General features: G+C 47.1%; 1 protein-coding gene and 1 long non-coding RNA gene across 4 annotated transcripts; one reads left to right on the top strand and one right to left on the bottom strand.

The window, feature by feature from the left end:
* Nucleotides 1-1,453: 1,453 nt before the first annotated feature.
* RAB1B (RAB1B, member RAS oncogene family) lies at nt 1,454-16,401 on the top strand. The gene is made up of 6 exons (XM_080984877.1): nt 1,454-1,610; nt 8,713-8,785; nt 11,165-11,260; nt 11,479-11,574; nt 12,358-12,489; nt 14,493-16,401. The coding sequence occupies exons 1-6, from the start codon at nt 1,597-1,599 to the stop codon at nt 14,685-14,687; spliced, it is 606 nt and encodes a 201-aa protein (XP_080841003.1). The 5' UTR covers nt 1,454-1,596; the 3' UTR covers nt 14,688-16,401.
* LOC308465161 lies at nt 16,034-26,606 on the bottom strand. 3 transcript variants are annotated; one of them, XR_013980300.1, is made up of 4 exons: nt 26,383-26,606; nt 24,520-24,639; nt 23,577-23,628; nt 16,034-22,642 (listed from the first exon to the last, which is right to left on the bottom strand). It is a non-coding gene; the product is annotated as an uncharacterized lncRNA (long non-coding RNA). The 3 variants fall into 3 exon arrangements; XR_013980299.1 differs by lacking the exon at nt 23,577-23,628; XR_013980301.1 differs by lacking the exons at nt 23,577-23,628; nt 26,383-26,606 and adding an exon at nt 25,540-25,727.
* Between the last annotated feature and the right edge of the window lie 69 nt (nt 26,607-26,675).

The raw sequence follows: 26,675 nt of genomic DNA on the forward strand, positions 1-26,675 counted from the left end.
TTGTTTCATTTGGAATTGCATAGCTGCTTCCAGAACATGTCCGTACCATCAAAGCTGAGATGTTGGTGGTAGCTATATGTTTCTCAAACAATCTACTTATGAACAATGTTAAAACTAACTTAAACAGCACTCATCTCATCTAACCAGTTGGGCACAGAAAATCCAGTTTTTGAATTACTTGTTCTCATTATATATCATTAAAACATTATCCTTTAGACACCTATGCATAGGCTAGCCAGGGGTCAGCAAACTTTTTCAGCAGGGGGCTGGTCCACTGTCCCTCAGACATTGTGGGGGGGCCTGACTATATTTTGAAGGGGAAAAAATGAACGAATTCCTATCCCCCACAAATAACCCAGAGATGCCTTTTAAATAAAAGAACACATTCTACTCATGTAAAGACACGCTGATTCCTGGACCATCCACAGGCCAGATTTAGAAGGCAATTGGACCGGATCCAGCCCCCGGGCTGTAGTTTGCCTTCCCATGGGCTAGACCCAAATGAAATCAGTTGGGCTCTGCAATTTGGAAGTGATCCACTGCCCTACATCAAGGAAAGGGTATTATTTGCAAGGTTATAAACAAGCCTACACGACTGGAGTCCTTCATACCACAAAAATAAAAACATATTAAACGTGACAAAATCACTTGGTGACAGGCAGCGGGACAAATTGCCAAGGGCACTTCCAGATAACAGCTCTGCAGAGATCCAAAGCAGAGCGCTCTCTCTTGACACCCATCTATCAGTGATATTTAAGGATAATTAAATCAGTTCTACCCCAATGCACAAGCTAGATGAGTCACAGATGATCCCTCCCAACTGAAAGGGTTCTAGTGGATGAAAATAAGCTGTTATAACAAGGAGAGTAGACTGCAGATGCAGCAGAGTCAGTATACAGCATGTAACTAGACAACAGCAATTATTGCAAAAAATCAAAAGGCCAGTGCAGCCCAATGTCTGAATTATTTTACATGTACTGGAGCAGAGATTGTTTGTCTACCAACACCCCCATTTTTTAATTTTGAGAACTGCATGCCTATATTTGTTATATTTTCCAGTTCCAGAAATGTATGAGTAGACATTCTTAGTACTGCGTTTGTAAGGTCAAATAATTTCAACTCTGCACTCCCAGAAAGAGAGTCTGCTGCACTTTTGCTCAGTTGAGCGTTGCAGCGCGAACTACATCTCCCAGAAACCTTTGCGCAGGCAAGGAGCGAGTCCAGGTCACGCGGTGTGAAAGCCGACCCGAGGCGGGGCGTGCGCGAGAGGGAGGCTGACGTAGGATGTGAACGGCCTAGAACTCCCTTTCCCACAATGCCTCGCGTGGCCAGGAAGGCGATGGGTGGGGCTGCGGGAGCAAAAGCGCCTCGAAAACTCCTCTGGAGAGCGGGAGGGGGAGGAAAAGACTACATCTCCCGGCGTGCTCTACGCGCTGGCGCCTGCGCGGTGAGAAGTCGCACCTGAGGGAAAGAGGGGAGGAGGGAGCGGCCGCCATCTTGCGTGAGGGAGAGACCGGACCAGCTTAGCCAGGAAGGAAGGAAGGAGGGAGGGAAGCAGCTAGTCAGCCGCCGACCCACCACCGCGGAGGAGCCGCCATGAACCCCGAGTAGTGAGTGTTTCTCTGCTGGGCCTGGCCGGAGGGAGGGGGCGGACTGGCTTCTACTTTGGGGAAGGGGAGGGGCTGAAGTTCCGGGCTGTCTTCTTCCTTCCCCCCCATATGAGGCCTAGATAGACTCCCTCCCCCGGTTCTCCTAAGGGCGCCGGTGACAGTCGGTGTAGAGTGGGGGAGAAGAGGCTGAATATATATACATATAATATATATATATATACACACACAAATACGCATGCACATACACATACACCGTAGCCCATTCCTTATAGGTGTGGGGAGTAGTATACATATAACTGGTTGGAGGGAACGGCTGAAACTCGACTCTTGTGCCAGCCCCTTCCTCTCCCATGAACTGTTTAGCCCCGTTGCGCTATGGTGCCTCCTGTCCTTGGTAGCTTTTTATGTCTGTCCCCAACTTCCCACTATGTGTCTCTTGCTAGTCTTCACCCCACATTGGTCTTGTGCCATTCTTCCTCCTGCCCCCAAATTGCCCACTTGCCTTGTCTGTCTTTCCCTAACTTTCTGCTGTGTTTTCCCGCAACCACTCCCCTGCCTCCGCCCTCCCCTTGCAACTACTAGCCTCTTGTGCTATTATTCCCACCCCCCCGGTGTTCATGATTTTCCCCCTTTCCATTTCGTTTTTACACACCTGCATACCACACTGTTTCGCTTATAATGCATTTAGTTCACTTATTTCGTGAAATATCTAAAACAATGTGTGCAGTTAAGAAAAGAGAGATTTAGCCTGTTTTTAAGGACTAAGTCTTCACAGGGTGTTTGAAAGCAGATAGTGTTTCCTTAAGATGTACGATAGACAAACAGATGGTGGAAGAGGAAGATGAAAGGTCAATTCACTGATTAAGTGAGGCATACATAAATGTTATATATAGGTGTACCTGTGTATAAAGCAGGGATGGGGAATCTGGCCCTCCAGATTTTGCTGGACTACAACTCCCATCACCCCTGGCCATTGACGATGCAGGCTGCTGGGAGTTGGAGTCTAATAACATCTGGAGGGCTGTAGGATCCCTACCCCATATAAAGTTAAGCTTCTGTGTTTGTCCTCATTAACTAAGAAGAGTCTGTTCTCATACATCCCTGCAAAGAAAAAAAAATCTGTAATCCTATTCACCCTTACTTGAAAGTTGACTGTTTTACTCAGTGACACTTGCTTCCAAGTAAAGAAGCATAGAATCAGGATGTAAATTCCTGTGTCTATCTCACTTTCTGTTCAGTGGAATAGTCTTCGAGTCCATATAAACATCTTCCAACTCCATCATGTGCTCCCACTATATTGTCATGTGTTTTTTACTTTGTACAGGAAAGTATCCACCCAATCAGGTGAGTAGTTGTTTACAAATCTGCTGTTAGATCCTCCTATATTATATACCTGCCCACTTAAGTGACCACTTGCCACATTATGTGGTTTCTGACCTAGGAAGTCTTATGCCACAGTGAACAATTAAGGTCTTTAAGGTGCTGCAAGATGCTTTGTGTTTGCTGGAGTTTGTCTTCTGTAGAAGCTATTTAGGTGGTGTGGCCTAACTTCTGTAGTTGACACTGTTCATCTGACCACATTCATTGAGGCCTTGCGAGGTTATCCCAAAGTTGTTTCTGGTAACTTTTCCTGCTGTGTCCTACAGCCTAATCTACAGCCGTGGTAGAAAAGAGCGGGGGGCTTTTACAAGTAAAGTTCATGAGCAAGCAAGCAAGCAAGCAGGGATTTGGGCATTAACTCAAACTCCTGCTTCTTTCAAACTGTTAAGAACTTGAAACAAGTTTTGTTAAACTGAGGTAGTTTGTAAAAACAGTAATTTCAAACTGTGTACCAAGTAACACAGGTATCTGAGTGCATCTGTATTCCCATCTGCTGAGAATGGGAGAGCCCCTTAACACACTACTTTGTGTGTGCAGAGGCACTGGCTTGAAAGCTATTCTTTTATGGGCTAGCACAATCACATTTCAAACCCATCTGTCTGTTTTAGCTAGTCCTACGCAGAGCAGACCCATTGGCATTACTGTATATGACCAGCATTGGACCAAGGATGGACACAAGAACTTACATAGAACATAAGAAGCTCCCTTATAAGCTAGCTCAGATCATTTGTCCACCCAGCTCAATTTTGTCCATGCTGACTGGCAGCGGCTCTTCAGACTGAAGTCTTTCCCATGCAGCCTAGGATCTTTTGCATGCAAAGCATGTACTTAACTATTGAGCGACATCCCTTTAAGACTCTGAGTAGAATATGCTGTTGTTTAATTCCCAGATGTCAAGTAGTTGGGCTTTTAGTCACAGAGTGTGAAGGGAAAGCACTATGCAGGTGCTCAAAGGCACACTTTCTTGGAGATACAGAGTTCTGGCCATTGTATGTAGCACGGGAGACTAATGAATCTCAAAATGGGCTCATGAAATCTTCGGGCCCGGCCATAGTGGGCCCGAGGCCACTATAAGTTCTGGGACCTTTGGTCCTTTCTGCTGCATCACTGGCTAGTTCTGACTTGTAAAAAATTACTTGCCTCATGTTCTGTAGAGAATAAATAATGCTTCCATGAAATCAACCAGGAGATCATTGGTTTTACATTCATTCCAGGGATGGGGAGCCTGTAGCCTATCAGCCCCAACCAATGGTTAGGGTTGAAAAGAATTGTAGCTCAGCAACATCTGGAGTGCCACAGGTTCCCCACATATGTTTTATTCTAAGCTCTTGGTTTTCCAGTGTGGGCAAGCAGGCTAGAACAGCCTTCTTTGGGCCAGTTTCTTCTGTGGACTTCGTTTACAAAGGATTAACAGCTACCCATCAGGATGATCTGCTGCACCTTTTGGGAATGGCTACTCTGAGCCATCTCCAGAAACATTCACCCTCATTATCCAGGGTTGACTGTGGTTGCCATAGCCTCTGCAGAGGCTACTGTAGCTTGTCGGGTCAGCTTTGGTACCTTTGGTTTAAAAAACAAGAGTTTCTTCTCTATCATCTCTTACTTAGCTGGTCATAAATGCCGTTACCATTGAGGTGATGTGTTAGCAAAGTTACAACTGGTAGTGGCTGCAGACTCAGTGGCCAGACTTTGTTTCATTGGCGCCTAGGGCAGCAGTATCTTTTCTGAGTGCTGAGCCCAGGCTATATAGTTTACTCTGGTGGAGAGCTAACATAGCATAGTGGCTAAGAAACTGAGCTGTGGAAACAAGAAGTTCCCAATTCAAATCTTGCCTCTTCTGTTAACTCATTAGGGGCAAGCTAAGACACTCTCAGCCTTCCAGCTGCAATGTGGGGAATCATAATATTGATCTACCTTACAGGACTGATGTATACATTACTGATAAGATGTCTGTGTAGCACTTTGCTACATGCTAATCATCACATTAAGTGCTTGGCTGCACAAATCCAGAAAGCATCAGTTCTGCTGGTAAACCTGCATTACAACAGGAACCTCCTGTTTTTAGGGGTGAAGGTGGAACATGATGCTGCACTGGCAAAAATCTTGGGTTGCTCGACCCTTAGGTCTGTAAACATTTATTGTGGATGGCACCTTAAGAACTATAGTGGTGGTTTTGGCTTTGTACAGACCTATTTCTTAAATAGGTAGAGGTTTCTAGCCTTGAAAGGATGTTGGTTACGTCCTATAGAGGTCTGGTGTTCTGAAGCAAAGGGGTGTAGTTTTAAAATAAGGAGAAAGGAGAAATCATCTTTGGTCTTGCAGGGGGTGATAAGTGTATATAAAGTGTCAACAAGATCGTTGGGTTGTCATAACTACTCTGAAAAACAATCTTGAGGTCTCTTTTAAGTTCAAGGGTCTTCTTTCACGGGAAGTGTTCAAAGAAATGACCTGAAGATCATGTGCCATCCTTTCCTGGCAGAATGGATTTGCTGTCTGGCTGCCCTTAACTTTTTAGGACACCTTGGTCTTCACAGTTCAAGTTTGTTGACTGCCTCTTTAGCAGCTGCTGACTCCCCTGCCCTGGTAGCTGTGAGTTGGCTGGGAAAAAACAGATGCGTTCTAGGTTGTGGTGCAATCTGGCAAATAGATCAGAAGCATGTGATCTGGGTCAGATGCCTTTAATCTGAATTTAGGTTCAACAGAATTGGGGCTACCTCTAGCTCAGGCTAAAACCTTTTGAAGTCTGTTTCGCAGTTGTTTGTCCCTTTGGGCCCAGGGCTTGTATATATCTTGCCCTTCCTTTCTCAAACCTGCAATGAGTGAGGAACAGCTGGGAATTGGTGGCATTCCTAAGGTCACCTGAGTCCATGACTGAGGCTTGGGACTTTAGATTTTATTGGCATGCATTTGCTTTGTGAATAGCATTGCCTCCCCCACCCCCCAAGATTAGGGATAGTCCCTTCCCTCTGTGCTTAATCAGGAAAAGTGCCAGCACACCATCTCGTGACTCGCCTGCTTCCTGTCACCTCTCCCGCACACTAGTCAAACACTCCAATTAAGAAACTTCCTTCCTTCTGACTGTTGGCTATACTTACAGTTTGGTACATGGGAGAGAACATCCTGATAGTCAAGTGCCCTGTTGTGCTTTTGGGGTAGGGGGATCCTTGGCAGCAGTGCTGGTGGTGTGGCAAAGGGGTGGTGTTGTGAAACAGATTCCAGAAGGTTTCTGTGGTAGTCCCCTGAGCTGCAACTTCAGATGAGTTGGGGGATAATGGGAAGTGATTCTGGGGCTTTTCGGAACAGGAACGATGTAAGACAAAGGGCCTGAGTAAGACAGTGGAACTGTCTCCCTCTGTGGACTCTCCTTCATTGGAGGTTTTTAAGCAGAGGTTGCATGGCCATCTGTCATGGATGCTAGATGTCTCGTTCCCACTCTACAATTCTCTGATTCTAAGGCCCAGCGACTCAGCTGGGAGCATGATGGTGCTTAGATATATTACACACTCTTCATCACAAGGTCCTAGGGCAGGTCACAACAATGTAAAATACATTAAAACCAGTTTAAAACAATTTACAAGCACAACAGATGTGGGTCCTAAAATATCTATATCTCAAGTGCAAAAAGGCCAGGCATCTTCAGCCTACAAATGAAAGGTGTATAGTGATGGTGCTAGATATGTCTCTCTGTGGAGGGAGTTCCGCCGCTTAGGGGCTCCCGGGTCATCCCTATCTTGAGCTTCTGAGGGCAGAGGATCTACTCTTAATACCCTCTCTGCTGATCTTCATACCTGAGAAGGTCTGTATGGAAGGAAGCAATCTTTCATATATTTGGGGCCCGTTGCTTTAAACGCTAGCGTGAGCACCTTCCATTAAGCTCCCAAAGATGGCCATTCTTAATTGTTATGGAGGCTTAACAGTATTGTTTTAGAAAAGGATGAAGATAAGGTGGTGGAAGTTGTGTTGTAAAACCTCTAGGCCAGCATCTTCTAACCTGGTGCCCTCCAGACATTTTGGACCACAACTCCCATCAGCCCCAGCCAGAACATTGTAGTTCAACATTTCTGGAGGGCACCAGGTTAGAGGAGGCTGCTCCAGGTGGCAGGAGTTAGCCATGATTTAAAATTGAGCCTGTGTTTGAAACAGTTTGCAAACACTGGTTAAAGCTAACCATGGTTAGAGTTGATGTCGCTGTAGGTTAGCTCTGACAAAAGTGAAGCAAGGCAGGGATAAATTTTCACTAGGGTGTGTGGGGAGGAGAGTGCATGAATCACTGACTCACTCCCTGTTGCTTAACCATGAGTAAGAGATTGAGAGAATTATGTTTCTACTGGGCCTTACTGTCCCTAGTGCCAGTTAACCATACTGATTCATAGGACTTAGTAGACATAGTGCCTGAAGTCCACTGCTGCATTTGTCACTGGCGGCTGCATCTTTTAATTGGGCAAGGGGCTCTGTCCCTCTTGTCGAATCTGGAAAAGGGAAGGAGATGCTCACCTTGAAGTTCAGTCTCTCAGAAAGTAGTGAAATTTCTTATTGCTTTTTTAGTGCCTCCACCACAACCCATCCTTGGCAAACCAGATGTTGTGGCCTACAACTCCCATCATCCCTGACCACTGTCTATGTTGGATGGGGCTGATGGGGGTTGGAGTACACAGGCTCCCTGCCCTGTTCTAAGCACTTCTGAAGCTAGCATTACAAGTCCTCCCCTCCTTCCCTGGTCCTCCAATGCTCACTGGAAAATTGTAGCAGAGACCTTATCCCACACCTTGGGATAAGGGCAGAGCTGGGTCTCTGGTGAGTGCCAAGGCCAAGCAACATTTCTAAAACCCAGCAGAGTACATAATCATGGCGTATACACAGAGCCCTACCCTATGACTTTCCAAGGAAGTATCTGCTTTCGATGAGTAGTGCATTGTGACAGTTCCTACAAAGATGATTTATTTGGATAGTGAAGTCAGACCTGAACAATCAAACAGAACATTCAAACATTGCTCAAGGCTTGTGCATACACAGCAAACTCATCTAAATGATAACCTTGTCAAAGAAACAAATGTGGTGGGGTATTTAATGCAATTTGCTGCATTTCAAATACATGTTTCACTTTGTGTAGAGGTGCTCCTTTACAGAATACCTGCCGGCCCCAGATAATTTGGGGTTTAGCCATATCTCAGTGCTAGAGCATCTGCTTCTTATGCAGAAAGTCCCTGGTCTAATCCCTGACATCTCTAGATAGTGCTGGGAACATTCCCTTGCCTGAAAGTTTGGAGACCTGTCTCCAGGCAGTGTAGATGCTACTGAGCCATGTGGACCAGTGGTGTGACTTGGTATAAGACAGATTTCAGTTTCCTGTTGGGTGAGCTGGGACATGAGCTAGAACAGTGAGGAGGCTGATAATTGGGGGCAGGGGGGGGCAGTACCACTTGGGACCTAATGGTTTCTGCTTTGGCCTGCTCTGGCTCCTGATTTCTTCAGTAGATAACAATCAAGATGTTTTTGTACCTCCCTTGAGCAATTTCACAAGAGAACTTGGATTTCTGGGGCAGCCAGATCCTGTGCTATATTACTGTAATATTCAGAATACTCAAGCTTAGTATAAGAATGTCCTCACTGCCGAGTCAGGTACAGTGTCTGGAGAGGAAACAAATTAGCCCAGATGATGATGATGAGCGATACTTTTTCTATCCATACAAAACTTGTTTGTTCTCCTCTTTCTATTTTCCAGTGACTACCTGTTCAAACTGCTTCTGATTGGTGACTCCGGTGTGGGGAAGTCATGTCTCTTATTGCGGTTTGCTGTAAGTATTTACTCTTGCCCTAAGTGGCAACTTTTCTTCCTAGCCTGGGGAGCAAATGCAACCCTCCAGGGCTCCTTGTCTGGTCTATGGCATGCTTCCCAGGCCACCCCCCCTCCTCCAGACCACATCCTCCTTGAGGCAGCTGCCTCAAGGGGCGGAATCCATGTGGTGGCACTATGGGTGCAGGATGAGTGCCTAGCCTAGTGCTGGTGGAGAAGCTGCAAGAAACAAGGAGAAGAGGCAGCGGCTTCTGGCAAGATCTTGTGGACCTCTCAAAATGCACCTGGCATGTGGTGAATTTCAAATGCTGCATTTTGAGAGGTCCACAAGATCTTGCCAGAAGCCGCTGCCTCTTCTCCTTGTTTCTCCAGTGCTGGTGCCCCACCATGGGAGAAGAGTTGTGCTGACTACCACAGCTTCCAACAAGATCTCACAAGAGCCCTGCAGGATCTCACTGGAAGCCGTAGCTTCACCAGCAGTGCATTTTGCACCTGGCTACTGGACACTTGCGACCAAGTGAAGATGCCCAGGCACCAGGATGGCGCCTGACATCTCCACCATCTGAAGATGCACGCCTGGGGATCCTTGGATCTTGCCTGTTTTCACACACATCATGTAGAATTCTATCCATGATATTCTATCCATGATATTCTATCCATGATATTTTATCTACACAATTTGTATTGAATAATATGACTTTCAAGCCCTCTGGCCTCAAAATGGCAACTAGACATTCCATTTTGGGGACTGTACCCCTGACTTAAGGAGCCACTTAGTTCCTAGCTTATATATCTGAGTTTGAACCCCGGTAAGTGAGACTTCAGCAGGGGCAGTAGTAGGAGTTGAGGACACCTTCCTGTTTCACCTCAGGTAGTGAAATGGGATGGGCCACCCCTGACTCTGCACATCCCTCTTTCTTTTCTGGATGAAGGCTACTCTGCTCACTTTTGCCTTTCTCCCCACCCATCACTGGCATGTCGCCCTCAAAAGCTTTACCAGAAGGGAATGCAGTCCTCAGGGTGAAGGGGTTTCCCCAACCCTTGTCCTAGCCTATTGTTAGTGAGCCTAAGAGAAAGCAACTGATTGGAGCTGCCTCTTGGTGATGAGTTTTCTTAAAGCTTTTCAGTAGATTTGAGCCAACTGAAGAGGCACAAGACCTGTGACTAATCCCCTTGGAATCTCTTATCTCACCCCCCCTTAACACACACAAAAATACAACATTCATTGTGAGGAAGCTTTGTTTTCTCTGTTTGCCCCTCAGGATGAGCAGCTGTAGCAATACAGTTTTTAAATTTTTCTGGTCTTTAGGAAATCCCTCTTCCATTCCAACATGTCTGCCAAGGAACCCTAGTTTGCAGTGTAGAGAGTTTTGCTAAATGCATTGCTCACATGAGCTGAGCACAGATTAAGAAACAGACTCCCCCCACAACCGAGTAGTTGTCATGAGCCTAAAAATTCTGAGTATTATTTATTAAATTTCTATCCCACCCTTCCTGCCAAAGAAGCACAGGGTGGCAAACATCAAACAGTTTAAACAATGCAATTTAAAATAAAATAACCTATTTAAAACATTTGAAAAATTATCTAAAAACATTTAAAGGCAATCACAATGGTACTACTACCAGTAAGAGATCTCCCATTTCTGGGTGCTGTATTAGACATACTGCCTTGCCTGCAGGCTTACAGTCAGAAGGTAGAAACAAAACAAGAGGTGAAGGAGGAGAATCAAACTGGGGAAAGCCAGGATGAATAGCCATTGCACTGGAGTTGGGTGGCAGTTTCAGTACTAGCTGCCTGCAGTCCTCCCCAGCCTTCAGACTCAGACACTGATTGTCGAAAGCCACAAGAAAACCTTTATTAACTGTGATGTTCTTGCTGCTGAACTTATTCCCATTGAGAAACCCTAATGGGACCTTGAAGAACCTCTGAACTTGGAACAGTCCTGGGGCGAGGAATCATTGGTCTAGACTGCGCAGGAAAACAAGGGGAAAGTTGGTTTTGGTGGATTCCTTCCCTTCTGTTGTGTAATGCGTGGTTTATACAGTGGTCTCACACTACAGTTGTTCCTTGCCAGTTGGCATTCCAGGCATATGCCAGCCTTCCCCAACCCTGTGCCCTTCAGGTGTTTTGGATTACAACAACTCCCAATAACCCCCCATCCAGCATGGATGTGCTGCCTGAGGTTGGTTGGATATAAATGCCGTTACCGAAAATGTACGCTGCTTCTGTTTCATGTGTGTTTGGAAATCTCGAATGTTAGAATTGTTGGCTGCATTTTGATACACCTTTCCCTCACCCAACAAAAGAGAATTGAGAACAGGAACAATGACTTCTGTCTGCAACTTCTTCTTATTGTTGATGAAACACTCTCTTTCCTAGGATGACACCTACACAGAAAGCTACATTAGCACCATTGGGGTGGACTTCAAAATCCGCACCATCGAGTTGGATGGCAAAACTATCAAGCTGCAAATTGTGAGTCTGTAAATCTCTTGGTTTCAAAAGTGTCTTTAAATGAGTTTTTGGATGTGGGAACTAATCCCAGAATTCTGGATTGTTCATTGATTCCTCTGTGGAGAAGATGAATCACATTCCTATAGCTCTGTCTAAAGGTTTTGCAAGATCCAGTTTCATCCATGGGTTGTAATCTAATGGTGCTGAGCCACAACTGTTATCATCTCTTCCCTCTCCAGTGGGACACGGCCGGGCAGGAACGGTTTCGAACCATCACCTCCAGTTACTACCGAGGGGCACATGGAATAATTGTGGTGTATGACGTAACAGATCAGGTAGAGTAATGGCTGCATTGTGGTGGTTGGAGCAGGGGTGGGAGATGGGTTGGGGGAAGATGAAAAAATCTGTGTGTGTCCGTTTAGGGTATCCAGCTCTGGGGGTGAGGAGGAACAGTGGGAAAGAGGGACCATGAGTGTAAAAGGCAATCACCCACCTCATTTCTACAGAAGATGGTCTATGGCTGACATCTGTTCAGAAGGGTGGACCAAATGCTCCCATTTCCAGATGTTATGTTGGTAGCGGTGTCTTGAATCAAAAGGCAGCTCTGTCTAACTAGAGACCATGAGAAGCAATTATCTCTCTATCCCCGATTAACAGGTGCAGTTCAAATTGTAATGTCAAAACACCCAAAAGGATGAAAGCAGGACAGTTAACTGGAGTGAGTGAGCAAAGCTCCATTCTGGCACATTTTTACCTCTCTTATTGATGTATTTTGTGGATTGATGCATGGGTTGGATCCAATGATGTCCTACTTGGAGTAGACCCATTGAAATGAATGGACCTAAGTTTGTTCTCTGAACAGGATTAAAGTTGCCTACAACCCTAGGGCCATAATTTCGGAGAGCTCAGAATTTCCTAAGTTCTCCTTAAGGCTGAAGTTCTTGGGGGGTCTGAGTTTTGTATTAAGTATTTCGTGAGATTCTTTCCATTGATGAAGCTGTCTAGTCTGCCTGCAGTCCTTTCCAGTGCCAAGGGATAATCAGGTTGATGGCCAGGCTTGGAAGTCTGAGCTCTGCTGCCTCTCATCCTCTTCCCTCTTGTGGGCTCCCACCTTTCAGGAATCCTACAACAACGTGAAGCAGTGGCTTCAGGAAATTGAGCGCTACGCCAGTGAAAATGTCAACAAGCTTCTTGTGGGCAACAAGTGCGACTTGACCACAAAAAAAGTGGTGGACTACACGACTGCCAAGGTGAGCCGCTGAAGGCAAGGCAGATGCCAGTGGCTGGGAAGAATAGCAAGTTGGAGGAGTTGCTCTTGTCCTTTAGGGCTTCTCACAGGCATCTGGTTGGCCACTGTTAAAAAAGGTAAAGGTAAAGGTAAAGGGCCAGTCGTGTCCGACTCTAGGGTTGTGCGCCCATCTCACTTAAGAGGCCGGGGCCCAGCGCTGTCCGGAGACACTTCCGGGTCACGTGGCCAGCGTGACAAAGCTGCTCTGGCGAGCCAGCACCAGCACAGCACACAGAAACGCCGTTTACCTTCCCGCTATAAAGCGGTACCTATTTATTTACTTGCACTTAGGGGTGCTCTCAAACTGCTAGGTGGGCAGGAGCTGGGACCGAAAGACGGGAGCTCACCCCGCCGTGGGGATTTGAACCGCCGACCATACGATCGGCAAGTCCTAGGCACTGAGGTTTTACCCACAGCGCCACCCGCGTCCCTAGTTAAAAAAGGACACTGCACTAAATGAACCACAGACGTGATCTAGCAGCCAGGCTCTTCCTATGCTCTTCAGGCTTTTCTTAGGTTCTTCAGGCAGGCGCAAGCAAACCCTGCAAATCAGCAACCTTTTCCCTCTCATCCTCAAGGCAGGAAGTGGGGCAACGTTCGCTCCCTGTCAACCTTCTGGAGGCCATATACCAATGGTGGGTGGGATCAGAGGCAAAAATGGCTGGAGCAACAAATGTAAATTTTCATTTGGCAAGTTCTATTCTGCACAAGTTCATACACTCTCCCTCCTTTATCCTCAATCCAAACATGTGTGATCAGAGTTTGACACAATTCCAGCCGGGCAAAAGCACTCCGGGAAGATGTGGGAGGAGTGTAGCCTAGGGAGAATTCAGTGGTCCAGGTAGATGGCCTGGAGAGGCACATTTGACTCCAGGCCTGAAGTTCCCCACCACATCATAGGGCCTGGTCTGCATGTGACAGAGTACAGTGTTGTTGAAAGGACTTCAGCATAACCCTGCAGACAGCTTAGGCACAAATAGTCTTTAACAAAAAACAAAACACCTAGCAGCCGTTTAGTGGGGGGAAATGTTTTTAAAAACACATAATTCTTTATAGGCTTGGCTCTTGCATGTAACACTTCAGCGAAGGAAGGCAAAGCAATTCAGTTCAAACGCCCCATTGTAAACAGCTGTCCTGGATCAGCAAATTAATTATTCTTTACTTTTGCCTTTCAGATGCTCCGAATAGAGGCAGTGTTCTGTTTATTTTAGCTTTTCAAACTGTATGGTACAGACAGGTGTCTAGATCATATCTTTGAATGTCAGAATGCCTTGGGAACCTCCTGGCCCTTCTCTGGAACATCTGCTTTTATTTGCTTGCATCAGGGATAGCCAACATTGTGCTCTCCAGACTGTAGCACATCAGCTCTAGTGAGCAAGGCTAAGGATGGTGGGAGTTGTAGTATAGCGATATATCGATGGCACCGTGTTGGCTACTGCTGATTTACATTATTTATTTCCCACACCTTCAACCTAAAGGCAGTGGTGGTATGGTGGTTAGAGTGTTGGATTAGGACCTGGGAGAGCAGGGTTCAAATCCCTGCTCAGCAAAACATGCTCAGCCTAACCTGCCCCAAAGGGTTGTTGTGAGGCTAACACGAGGAGGAAGAGAAGCATGTACACTACCTGAATCTCCCTGGAGGAAAAGGGGGATATAATTGTAACAAAGAAATGTCCAAGGGCAGCTAACAATAATAGTAAGAAGCAAAGTACATTGTAATATTATTATTATTATTAATAATAATAATAATAATAGTATAAAAACAGCAAATTAAAGCAACAAATTGAAGGAGAATGTGAAGAAAGGCCTCAGGCAACAATCTCAGTGTACACGTAGATTGATTATGGGAGATGGTTCAGCTCCTGGCCTTGCAGTTGAGGTCCTGCAAGGAGCCTCTGACCTATGTAATAAAACCTGGGACTCTTTGCTCCTTCCTAACCTTCCCTCTCTCTTTCCTTTGGGCAGGAATTCGCAGACTCGCTTGGGATCCCCTTCCTGGAGACCAGCGCCAAGAATGCCACCAATGTGGAGCAGTCGTTCATGACTATGGCGGCTGAGATCAAGAAACGCATGGGCCCGGGTGCCACGGCTGGCGGCGACAGACCCAACCTGAAAATTGACAGCACTCCGGTCAAACAAGGAGGCGGCGGCTGCTGCTGAGGAGGAGGGACATGAGGATAGCGTGGGGGGGCAGCCGGGGGGGCAGGCTGTGGGGAGAGGGGGCCTGCCCTTCCCCTTCTGGTCCAGCCCCACCTCCTGCTTCTTTTTCTTCTCCGAAGGTGGCTTTCCCGGATGATACCTCGCCGGAGGGGGACGGGACCTCCCTCCCCTTCCAGCTCAGCTGCTCCAAGTGCTGTTGAGTATCCTCGGCCTGTTTATTTTGGTTTTGGGGTTTTGTTTTGTTTTGTCACTTAACTCTGTAGGGGATTTTGTGTGGGAGGGGTATTGGGGTTGCGGGAGGCAGTGGGTTGGGCTGAGGGTGGGCTCTGTACAGGTTGCAAGCTTCCCTACAACAGGGGGAAGTGGGGGGTGATGACATGCTCGTCTGCCTTGGGGCCCTCCTTCCCCCTCCGCACCCCCCAAGGTAGGCAAGGCCTGGGCAATGGTTCTCTTTGCTGGTTTCGTTACGCTGCCCTCCCTTCTCTTCCCCCACCTCCAAAACTGTGTTTCTAATCTGGGGCAGAGCGTTGGTTATCTTTCGCTTCAGTCTCCCTTTGCTTCCTGCCCCCATGAGTCTTTGGACTTTGCTAGGGCAAGCCTGAGTTCCTGTGTCCTGTCCTTCTTACTGGCATTTGACTGGTTTGTCAGCAGGCAGGGTTTAGCTGGCAAAGGGCTGAAGTGTCTGTGCATCTCCCCCCCCCCCTTGTCTCCAGGCCCCATTTGGACAAGATGCTGTGTGGCCCACCGCACTCATTCCCCTGCATGTAGCAACTGCTTTCTTTTCCTGCCAGGGGCGGGGGCTTGATGTCCCTTGCTTCCTTGCCATTTTTTCTACCACCACATCCTTTCCGCCCCGGCCACTCCTAAAACCTTTCCTCTCAGGGCACCCTGTCTCACAGCTCCTCGCTTTCCTAGCTGTCTTCTCCCTGCTGTGCCCCGTTTTTCCCAGCCTGCTCTAGGAACAGACATCCTGCTGGCCTCTAGCGGGAGGAGAAATGTGTAATATGGCCTCCCTCCATCACTAGCGCTGCTGCTGCTGCTGCTTCCCCTCGCCCAAGTGGCGGGTGGTTTATTGATCTAATTTAATCCTTCCTCAAGACTGAACTACTGGGAGGAAGGAAGGTGGGTCGCGGGGGGCTTCCCAGCTCCTGCATTCCACAGTCGATGAATGTATCTTTTGGACAGCTGGGCAAACTCTGTGAGTCTGCTTCAGGTGTGGTCTGAGCAGGACCCCGCTCACCTATGGCCATCTTGGCATGCTTTGGCCCTGATCTTCCTCCCACGTCACCCATTGATTCCCTTGTTGATATTGCAGGTCCGTGTAGCCAAACCCTATTCTTTTCCACCCACCCATCTTCCTTCCCTGGATCATGACCAAACCAAGGCCCATCCGTCCCCCCCTGTCGCCCCCACTACCCCCGGTTTGGGGCTCTGGCTCCCAAGAATGCTGTATCGTTTTTTTGTTTTTTTTTAGCACCAGGAAGCTGCATTTTCCATATTGCTTCACTACTACATTCATCCCATTGTCTTTCCCCTTCCCCCACTTTATTTAAGGAACGTCAGGGACCCCGCTGGGCCAGGAAGTGGGTGGAAGGTGGTTTTGTTCGTCAGCTTCTTCTTTTTCCACAAGTGAAATTAAAAAAACACAAATGAGAGGAAAAGAGAAAAAAATCCAATAAAACATAACCAGCCTCTGCAAAATGAGGGATTTTCAGGCTTGGCTGTGTAGTCCTTATCTTCCTTCCTGCAAGGGATTCAAAAGGGTTGAGCTGTGCTTATGGATTGTTGGGGTGGTGGTGTGTTTGCACTCTTGAAATGTTGCACCCAAGGAGTGGTGGATGTTAATGGTCTTAACTCCCACAGCTATGCTGGTAACCCCAGGCATCTCCTCTTCTTTCCTTTCCCTGCCCTGATGAAAAGCCATCAACTGAATTTGAAAAAATGTCGCCATCTCATTTCTGGCTGCAGGAAAATAAGTGTCAGCTGAAAGAGCGTGCCAGACAAGAGTTTTGTGTCCCTTTCTTGGTTCAATCAGGAAAAATCAGGTTCCTTTGGGTCTTCAACATCTTCTTGAGGAGAGTAAACTGTGGGTGGGAACGTGTCTCTGCATCCTGTTGGGCTCCCTATGGCAAGATTTGCCTTCCAGCTGAGAGCCACTAGTTTTTAATGTTCATTTTTAGCTTGGTGTAGCCAGTGCCGTGTCTGCTTTTGTGCCTCATCCTGGCTGGTAAAATCAGCCTCCATCTTTGACTTTATTGTGCAAGGCAGAGTTGATACTCCAGGGTGGGGCTCGGGTACTCTTTCTTTCATGATTCCACAGAACTGCTGAAAAGCAGAACGCAGGAAGCCTGATTGTGCAAGATGGATTAGGCAAACACTTCCAGGTTATCTGTAGATTTGTGGCTTTTGCTAACAAAACCCGGTTATCTTTTTAACTGTGGCTCGGGCTGACTGTGCTGGCTCCTGGCCTTTCATGAAGTGGGATTCAGAGAGCTCAGGTTCTCACTGCCCATTCTCCAGGTCGGACCCTAGAATTGCTGTAGCCAATGTGGTATATGGACTTAGGGGCAGGGAAGACTTCAAAGCTATGTCAAACCTGTGTGTGTGAATGAGAGAAAAATGGTAGGCTTCCCCCAGCCCTGCTCCACACAGTGCCATCCAGAAGCCCTGGACCACAACTCTTATTGACACCAATGGTTATGCTGGCTGGGGCTGATGAGATCCGCAGTCCAAAACATCTGGAGCACACCAGCCTAGGAAAGGATGAAGTAGACTGTTTCTGGTTATGTGGGCCACAGACTTACCTGTTATCAGGCATGGGAAAAGGTGCTTTCAAAGCCTCCATACAGGGGGTTTGCTCTTCTGGCAAAGCTTGTGCAGGATGTGGCTGTCGGAACACACTGGGAACCTCCAGCCACTTGTCAAGCTCCTTGATCATGCAGCCGTCAATGAAATTTAGGCAGTGGTCTCCTGTTACCTGCTGGTGCTTCTTGTCGAAGAACTCAGCCTGCAGTGGGCAGGAGAAGTGGTTCCTCCAGTCTCCAGCAATGCCTTTCCTCATGAACGGGCTTTTTTCGATCATCTCATGAGGGATACGTGTACCATTCACGAACCTGCAATGCCTCCAGGTGGAATCCAGGAAGGCACCCAGTCCTCCAGGCCCTCATGTAGCTCATCATAGGTGGCATTGGAAACCTCCAGCTCCTCCTTGCAGCTGAGTCAGACTTTGGTGTCCTCAAACCAGGAGCCATAATGCTCTGTGCCATCCAAGTAGCTGAGGAGAATCTCATGGAAGCAGCCAGGGTGATGGAAGAAATTGGCCATGCTTAGAACTGAGAGGACGACATGGCAACGCCTTCAGGGTTGCTGACCAAATGGATCACCTTGGGCTTGGATTTCTTCAGGGACGATGTTGGACACCCCTAGACTAGGCAACAATTGCACCATATCAGCCTTCATCGGCGTGCTGTTGTTGAACTACCCTTAAATCCAAAATAGTTTATCGCACATGCCTTCAGTTAGAGGGAGCTGTAGTTTGTTACGGGTGCTAGGAACTTAGCTCTGTGGGAGGTAAAGTTCCCATGGTTCTTTGGGGGAAGCCATGGGCTTTAAATATATGGTGTGGAGGCAACCAAAGCCTTTAGGGTACCACAAAGTTCTTAATGTATTATTACAGATTTAGGGGTAACAGAGTTTAGGGATGCGAGGGCACTCATAACTGCTAAGAGTTAGTGAATATCGGAAATTACTAAAATGGTAGAATTTAGATACTATTTGGGATACTGAAGGGAAAATACAGGCTGCAGCAGTTCTCCTGAAATGGGCCACACAGATAAGTTCCTGGGTTTACACAAATGAGCCTTGCTGGGCTAGCTAAATGCAGTCATTGAGAAACAATGGAGAGTCAGGTACTGGGTTATTAAGGGCCATTGGCAATGCAAAAAGCTACCCTTCCCTCCTGCTCTGAGGAGTGGACAGAGACAGTAGATTTGGGTGGTTGCCCAACGTGATGGGGGGCAGCGGCATGGTGCCACACAGGAAAAATGTGCCCCTTTTAAAACAGAGAGGCTGCTTAGCAAGTGTTCTTGGGAAGGAGAAGGAGGTGCCAGAGCTCCAGGCAGAGGCCAGGTGGGGCAGAACCATATTGGCAGGCTGGGGAAAAGGCATGGAAATGGTGTGCAGGATGCCATGAGCTCCAATGCTGTGCTGTTGTGGGGAACAAGCCCCCCCCCATGCTGTGAACTCTCTTTACCAAGATCCAGGTGTACAGAGGTGTAAAACCATATACAGTGGTACCTCGGATTACATACGCTTCAGGTTACAGACTCTGCTAACCCAGAAATAGTACCTCGGGTTAAGAACTTTGCTTCATGATGAGAACAGAAATCGTGCTCCGGCAGCACAGCAGCAGCAGGAGGCCCCATTGGCTAAAGTGGTGCTTCAGGTTAAGAACAGTTTCAGGTTAAGTACGGACCTCCAGAACGAATTAAGTACTTAACCTGAGGTACCACTGTATCTTAAAATGCTACAGTCTCTTATGTGCCTGAATTCCTAATGGAAACAGGACCCTGGGTAAGCGCCTGGAACCCCCTGGAAATTTGCTACCGCTTAGCAGCGACTGGGGTGATGTGCAACCTTTGTAACAGTATATAGGCTTTGTACACACTGGCATTAAAAGCACATTTGAAACAGAGACTTTCCCCCATAGAATTCTTGGCACTGTAATTTTCTCCTCCCAGAGTTATAATTCCTAGTAACCCTTAATAAACTACAGCGCCCAGAATTCTTTGAGGGGGGCGGGAATGTGCTTTAAAGGTACAGTGTGTACACAACCTTAGTTGTCCTAAGCTGTCCCCAAAGGAGCCACTAGAGGGTGCCAACCCACCAGCAACGTTTTCCAACCAAATCTTAATTGCCCCATTGTGAACCCAATTTGCTCTCGGGTAAGAAACAAAGCTGAATATGGGAGAGAATAAGAATTTGCTTTGCTCAGCAACCTCCAGCCTGCCCGACCTGTGCCAGGGTGGCTCGGAACAGCCGGCAAGGGACTGGGCCGCCGCGGAACAGGCTGTTTCTGCTGCCTATGGTAGTGTGAATGATCTATATGCTATTGTCCTGTTTCTCCCCAAGTCTCTATTTTAAGCCCTCAGCCGGCAAGTATTAAGGTCAGTTCAAGGCAATGGGAGCAGACTCAGCAAAGCATTTCTACACAGGGGAAAAGTCTACATGTCCACAGTGATGCCCACACTATGTTTTCTGTACCCTCAAAACACACCATACCCTGCAAGGCAAAACCTTCTAGAGGAATTACAGCAAAACTAATTAAAAGTTTTGTAGCAGCTTAAAAAATAACAGATGCTTATGATGCAAGTATATAAATACTTGTTGTTATTGTTAATTTATTACCTGCCCTTCACCCTAAGGTCCCAGAGCAGGTTACAGCATTAAAAACAACATTTAGAACAACTTTCATGATGGTCTAATGACATTGCAATATAACAGAAAACCAGAAAAACTACCGTATGGAAAGTTTGACTGTAGCATGGTATGAAAATATTCTGTTACAGATTATAACTATGCCAGCTAATTCTAAACAAGTAGCTGGACATTTGTTAGAAAGAATATTATGTAGCTGCCTTCTTTACCTTGAGCAATCAGGCAGTGATGGAGGGCATAGTGGTAAATTTTGAATTGCAGGTGCTTATTCTGGGAGCCCATATAGTCATTATTAGGATGAGAACAACTGCAATCCTATGAATAGCTTCTTAGGAGTGTTGGTTAGTTCTGACCGAATGGGTTCAGCTTATGAAGCAGGCATCTTTTAAAGGTCTTCATCCCACTGAAATGCAAATAGGCATTATTATCTAAACTGCTGGCATGAAGCTGGAACCTCATCAAAGGAAAGGAAAGAAGTGTCTAGCCTCTTGTTTCCCTCTATTTTAATCTGTTACGAATTTGAAAGCTTCGTTAACACTTCACTCACTTGCCAGAACAAGAAAAGTTATTTAACACTGCCAGTGCTTCAGCCAGCAGGTGACATCATTTGCTCCTGCTCTGGGGTGGGGAGAAGTAATCCCAGAGCTGTGAGTGCCAGTGCTTATGTATCTGCATAACGTTCCAGAGCATTGGCTGTAAAAAATAAAAAAGTAAAGGTGCTACGAGAGTCCCAGCAGATTTTCCATGAAATAAGTGAAGCTGCTATGGATGTTAATGGCAACAAAGCTAGAAAGATTGAAAGCAATACAACTACTGCTGTTATCAACAGGCACAGTGCTTATCAGGGCTGGGGAACCTTTGGCTCTGAAAGTGTTGCTGCACAACATCTCCTGGGCATGAGAAGTGCTTTGAACACTTGAGAGAAGAATACAGATGGGAAGCATGATATTCTTTACAGCAAGTGTAGCCAATGTAGTGCCTATTATGGTAGAGGGAAGTGGGGGGCAGATGGGGCTGGGAAGGTAGCCCATCTAGGAAAAGGAAAACTCTGACTCTTGCGAGATATCTTTGGGAGAAGAAAAGGCTACGGCAGTTGTTTTCAACCAGTGTGCCGTGGCACCCTGGAGTGCCTTGAATGATGGTCAGGGGTGCCACAGGCAATACTGGCCTCTGTCCCTTTCCCCCTCCCTCTTCTGATGCCCTCTCAGATCTCTGCCTCCCCAAGGCTTGCACAGCTCTTTGTTGCAGTGACCCTGGCTACAAGCTCCACAAGTGAATAGTGCTTCTGGGGCTGGGCAGGGGGTGCTGGCTGCCAGAAGGTGAGGCAGCCTCGGAGTAAGCAAGCAGGCAAGGGAGCCCAGCCAGCCAGCCAGTCCTCCAGCCCTTGCTGTTGGGAAAGGACAGTGTGAGGCACGTGAAGTGTAGGTGGGTTCCCACAAGGCAAGACACAATCATAACAGCAAGAACCTTTATTGAACTACATAACTGGGAAACAGGCAAAGCAACCGCTTATATACATTTCTGAAAGCTTGGGCCCCTCCCACTCACAATGTGATTGGCTGTCTAAACTTCCAAGCTGCAAATCACGACTCAGAGTTCAAGGGCCAATGGAAGAGGCCCAGATCCTGAAATGTTCTGTGATTGGACATCATGTATTGAATCAGAACACAGGAGCTCAGAATCCTTAGTCCAGACTCGAGCTCAGACAAACACAGACCACTGAACACATAACACCACATCTCTTTGGGGTGAGGTAAGATCAGAGATCAGGGGCGGCAGCAGCAGCAGCAGCTGCTGCCCGGAGGACTCCCAATAAGAGGGAAGAGGAGAGGAGACTGAGGAAACTCTACAAGGGAAGGGTGTTCGAAAAAGGATGAGAGACTGCCAGCATTGCAGGCAAGGAGTGACATACCTGGGCTCCTGAGCCCCACAGGGGTGCTGCAGGAAGAATGTAGTTAGTCAAGGGAGCCGTGGACTCAAAAAGGTTGAAAACCTCTGGGCTAAGGAGTAAACCCTACAAAAACCGGAGTCCCTAAGATGGTGGGTCCTGCCTGCCGCCTTCCTCCTCCTCCTTAGTCTTAGTGTTGCCCCTTGTATTGCTCAGCGAAGAGGAGGATGTGAGCAATGCTAGAATTAGCTGGCTCTGCCTGTCCTTGGCTCTGGCTCCACCTGCTTTGGGGCTCCCTGCCTTCTGCCCCACAAGTCCCCATGACACATCAGACACCATTGTTTACATTGGATGCATCCGCACGAACTTGGCTGCATGAACAGAGCCTGTGAGATTATAAAGGTTGCAAAGTCGAGGATTTCAGTTGCCTGGGCAACCTAAACCGAGCCTCCTCTCCCCCAACCCCATCGCTTTTCGGTTAGTGACATGGTCTTAAAGCCAGCGACTGCTGTTTCCCTAAGGTTCTTACCTCACTTTGGCGCTCTGGGCAGGGAGGAAGGGGCTGGTGGGTGGATCTCGATGTTGTTCTTGCATCGTGTAATCCAAGAGATGGGATTAGTTCCTTTAAAACCTGCGTGAAAGAACGGCTCAAAATTGAATTAACAATACTGAGGGATTTGGGGGAAGGTGGGGGGGGGGGAGCCCCAATGTGTTTCTGACAAATTGAACAACAACAACAAGTAGACAAAGCCTCCAGAGTACAAAGCCCAGATTCCAGGGATTTGCATGGGGTTTAGAGCCGATGTTTTTGTAAGGTATGTTATGTGCCGAAAACCGCATCTTCTTGTGTGTGCCCTACCCTACCTCCCTGGCCTGTCAACTCATTAGGGCATTTTTTTGGATCACTTGCAGCTGATCAATCAGTTAATAAAGCTAAATGCACATGTGTACCACCCAAACCAATATATATATCAGTGCTGTTGTTATTGTGATGAAACATTTGCAATATCTGAACCCACACATGCAGAAAATCTGAATCCATTTCTAATCCTTTAAAAGAGGGAGATACTATTGTTATTATTTAAGTTTCCATCTGGTCCTTCCTCCTGAAGGAGTCCAGGGCAGCAAACACACAAACACCTTCAAAACAATCCCAGTACTGTACAGATGCAGACTGGGAAAGGTCTTATCTTAAAAGGCTTGTTGAAGGGTCTTCAGCAGCTGCTGGAATGGCAAGAGAGACCATAATTAATGGGAGGGAGATCCAAAGGGGTAGCTACCCCACAACACAGGCCCAATTCCTATATCAAAAGATGGTATCTGCCAGAGGCCCTCTCCTGCTGCACACAGTGATTGATTGGGTATATAATCTTTCAGGTATCCTGGTCCCAAGCTGTAAAGGTAGCTTTTTGATATAATTGAGCGCTGCAAGGCTGGCTTAAGTGTTGATATGTCTGGGTACCGTATTTTGTTTTTCAAAGCAGGTTTCTAGTCCTCAGGAACGCTGAGGTTCCAGTTGCGAAGGCAGAAGTCTGAGCAAGGTTTGCTGTAAAGGAGCAACTCACTGAAGGAGAGAGGCCATGGGGTCTTGTCCAAAGGTTCTCTAGAAACCTGGTACTGGGAAGAAGTGTGAGAAGGTACAAGTGAACTGAAGAAGCTGCTGCACATTACTGTAGGGCAGGGGTGGCCAACTCCCAAGAGACTGCGATCTACTCACAGAGTTAAAAACTGACAGTGATCTACCCCCTCTTTTGGGGTTCAGGTCAAAGTTATTGAGCTTCTTTTAGGAGGGAGGGAGGGCTTTTTTTAGGGGAGCCAAAGTTGTTGGGCTTCTTTGGGGGGAGCCAGTGATCAACCAGTGATCTACCATGGATGTCCAGTGATCTACCAGTAGATCACGATCTACCTGTTGGACGTGCCTGCTGTAGGGGACAGTCCTCTTGCATTACCATTTCCCATTCTTTTTGACTGTAACACACCAGAACCAAAATGGCCTCCCTGAAATAAGCTCCATCGCCATTAATTAAAATGTGACGATAGCATCACCCTGGTTCTGAGGCAGGTGGCTGGAATGGTCAAAATAGGATTGGGAGACCGGGGTTCAAATCCCCACTCAGCCACAAAGCTCATTGGGTGATCCCAGGCCAGGCACCAACTCTCTGCCTAATCTATCTCACAAGACTGTTGGGAAGATTGAAGGGTAAAAGATGTGGGTATGGAGAGAACAACCTTGAGCTCTTTGGAAGAAAGATGGGGTATAAATGGAATAAAGAATTGCATCTTGAAGGAGCCCTCGGTTATTATAACATTTATATCCCCACCTTTCATTCAAGGTGCTCAAGGTGGGACACATGGGTCCCCCTTCCCCATGTTATCCTCACAACAACCCTGTGAGGTAATTTAGGCTGAAGTACAGTGAATGGCCCACAATCATGGGCTGGATGCAGATTTAAACCCTGGTCAAAGTTGGGGTTGTGAGTCCAGCGCTCTAACCACGATACCACATACCTCTTAAGGCTGCCTCCATTTTAAAAAGTTGTGATTTGGAATTTTAAACTGCGGTAGGACAAGACTTTTGTCTTTTGTTTAGAATGGAATATGAACGTTCAGGAAGGAGCCTGGAATATCCTTGAGGAAAGAGAGAGACACACAGGCACACATATTCCAATCACAACTTAAATGAATAAAATATTCATTATTGTGTGTAACTACCCACTGATTCATTGGAGCAATAATCTTAATTAGAATACCATGCATTATTGAAGTTCTGTTGAAGGAGGGGGGGGGGTGCACAAACACTCAGACACTACCACCCCATTTAAAAAAACCACAAATCCCCAAAAAGGGATCCAACAGCTTGCTTTGGCAGCTCCTGTTGACAACTGATCGATGCTTCTGACAGAATAGAACATTTTGTCAGATTTCATCAGCATGTGAGGAAAGAAGCTCTGAATGTGTATATTAAGAGCCGTCTGTCTTTTTTAAGAGTTATGGGGGGGAAAGGACACACTGAGAGACAGACACAGTGACACTCCATATACTGAACACACATTATTTCCTCCTGACAATCCCGGGAACTGTAGTTTACCCCTAAATAAGCTACCATCCCCACTGGTTGTGCTGGCTGGGGCTGGTGGGAGTTTTAGTCCAACAGCATCCAGTCAGCATCATGTTGGCTGCCCTTGTACCTTACAAAAGACACTTCTATGTAGGAATTCTTGAATAAAACACGCCGTGTACCTATCTTACGCATACATATTTGTTGGATTAAAAATTTGTTGACTAAAAAAAAAAGGGTTCTCATAACATCTTTCGGTCCTAACGCACCACACATTCCTTTCACACACTGCGCTTCTGTCAATCAGTTGCACCACTTTCCCTCCCTCCCTGCCAGCCACAACACTGTCTCCCTCATGTTTTTACACAAGTGTGCCCATGCACACTAAAATGGAGCTGCCCTGGCCTCCCATTCTGCTCCCTTTTCCTTCACACGGAGACCCCGTGCGATTCTTACACACACAAACACACCCCTCTCTTGTTTTCCACCCCAACCCTTGTCTGTTCACACGTCCTGCCTGTGGTGAAGGCACTGAGTGTGTGTGTGTGTGTGTGTGTGTGTGTGTGTGTGAGAGAGAGAGAGAGAGAGAGAGAGAGAGAGAGAGCTTGCAAGTGAAAGAAAGAACTGCATCCATAAGAGAGAGACGAAAGAAACAACTACATACATGATAGAGACGTTGCGAGGAAACCGTGAATATGAGGGAGCTGACTGAAAATACGGGTGAGAGGCAGGAGGAGACATAGGAATGGATTTGGGCGGGAAAGAGAAGAATGAGGTGTGAGGAAGAGCCTGGTACAGTACATCGTAGCACAAACACACTCCTTCCTCACATTTCCCTTTCATGGTTTCCCCCTCATAATCCACACTCCTATACAAGCCTTTCCCATTCACTCTTTCCTGACAGGATATGTGCCCCATTCTCCCCTGTCTGTCTGTCTGATACACACATAGACACACAGATCTGCAATGCATTTAAAACACAGACAGAATCCTCGGAACAGCAGCTTATTCCTCACAGAACTACAATTCCCAGCACCCTTAGCGAACGACAGTTCCCAGTTTATTTGGTGGTGGGGAGCCATGTGCTTTAAGCGTATGGCGTGTAGGCAAGCCAGTTGCCCCCTCGCTCTCCTCTATGCACGCACAAGCCCCTCATGCATCCACACAGTCACACCTCTCTCCAATTTCCTTCCTCCCCCCACTCATTTTTGTATTATGCATTTATCATCTATATTTGTTAGCCACTACATAAAACTTTCCGGGGCTTCGAGCAATAAATGGGGAAGTGCGGATCCCAACTAAGTTCTACTCACAAGCAGAGCCACTGAAATGAATGGGCCTAAATGAGCAGTGTGCTTTTATTCCAAAGTGGCTACACTTAAGTAGATGTAACATGATGGGCTACTGCTCAATGTATGCGTGTGTATACGGTATCATCCCCCGCCCCCATATGGACAACCACGAGCTAGTTCACACTCGCTTCCACACACTGGCGCGCAACCACATTCCTTTCGATGTTTTCACACGCGCCTGTATGCAGCGCCCCTAAGCCACGCCCCCTTTCAGACATCCAGAGCCACGCCTCCTCCGACTCACATTTGACGCC

This window comes from Podarcis pityusensis (genome assembly GCF_964106645.2).
Source record: "Podarcis pityusensis genome assembly, chromosome: 16".
Taxonomy (NCBI): Eukaryota; Metazoa; Chordata; class Lepidosauria; order Squamata; family Lacertidae; genus Podarcis; species Podarcis pityusensis.

Excerpts from the sequence above, each read along its gene's own strand:
- RAB1B (XM_080984877.1), top strand. Across the intron at positions 11,261-11,478 it reads AAACTATCAAGCTGCAAATT|TGGGACACGGCCGGGCAGGA; the intron begins GTGAGTCTGTAA and ends TTCCCTCTCCAG. Across the intron at positions 11,575-12,357 it reads TGTATGACGTAACAGATCAG|GAATCCTACAACAACGTGAA; the intron begins GTAGAGTAATGG and ends CCCACCTTTCAG.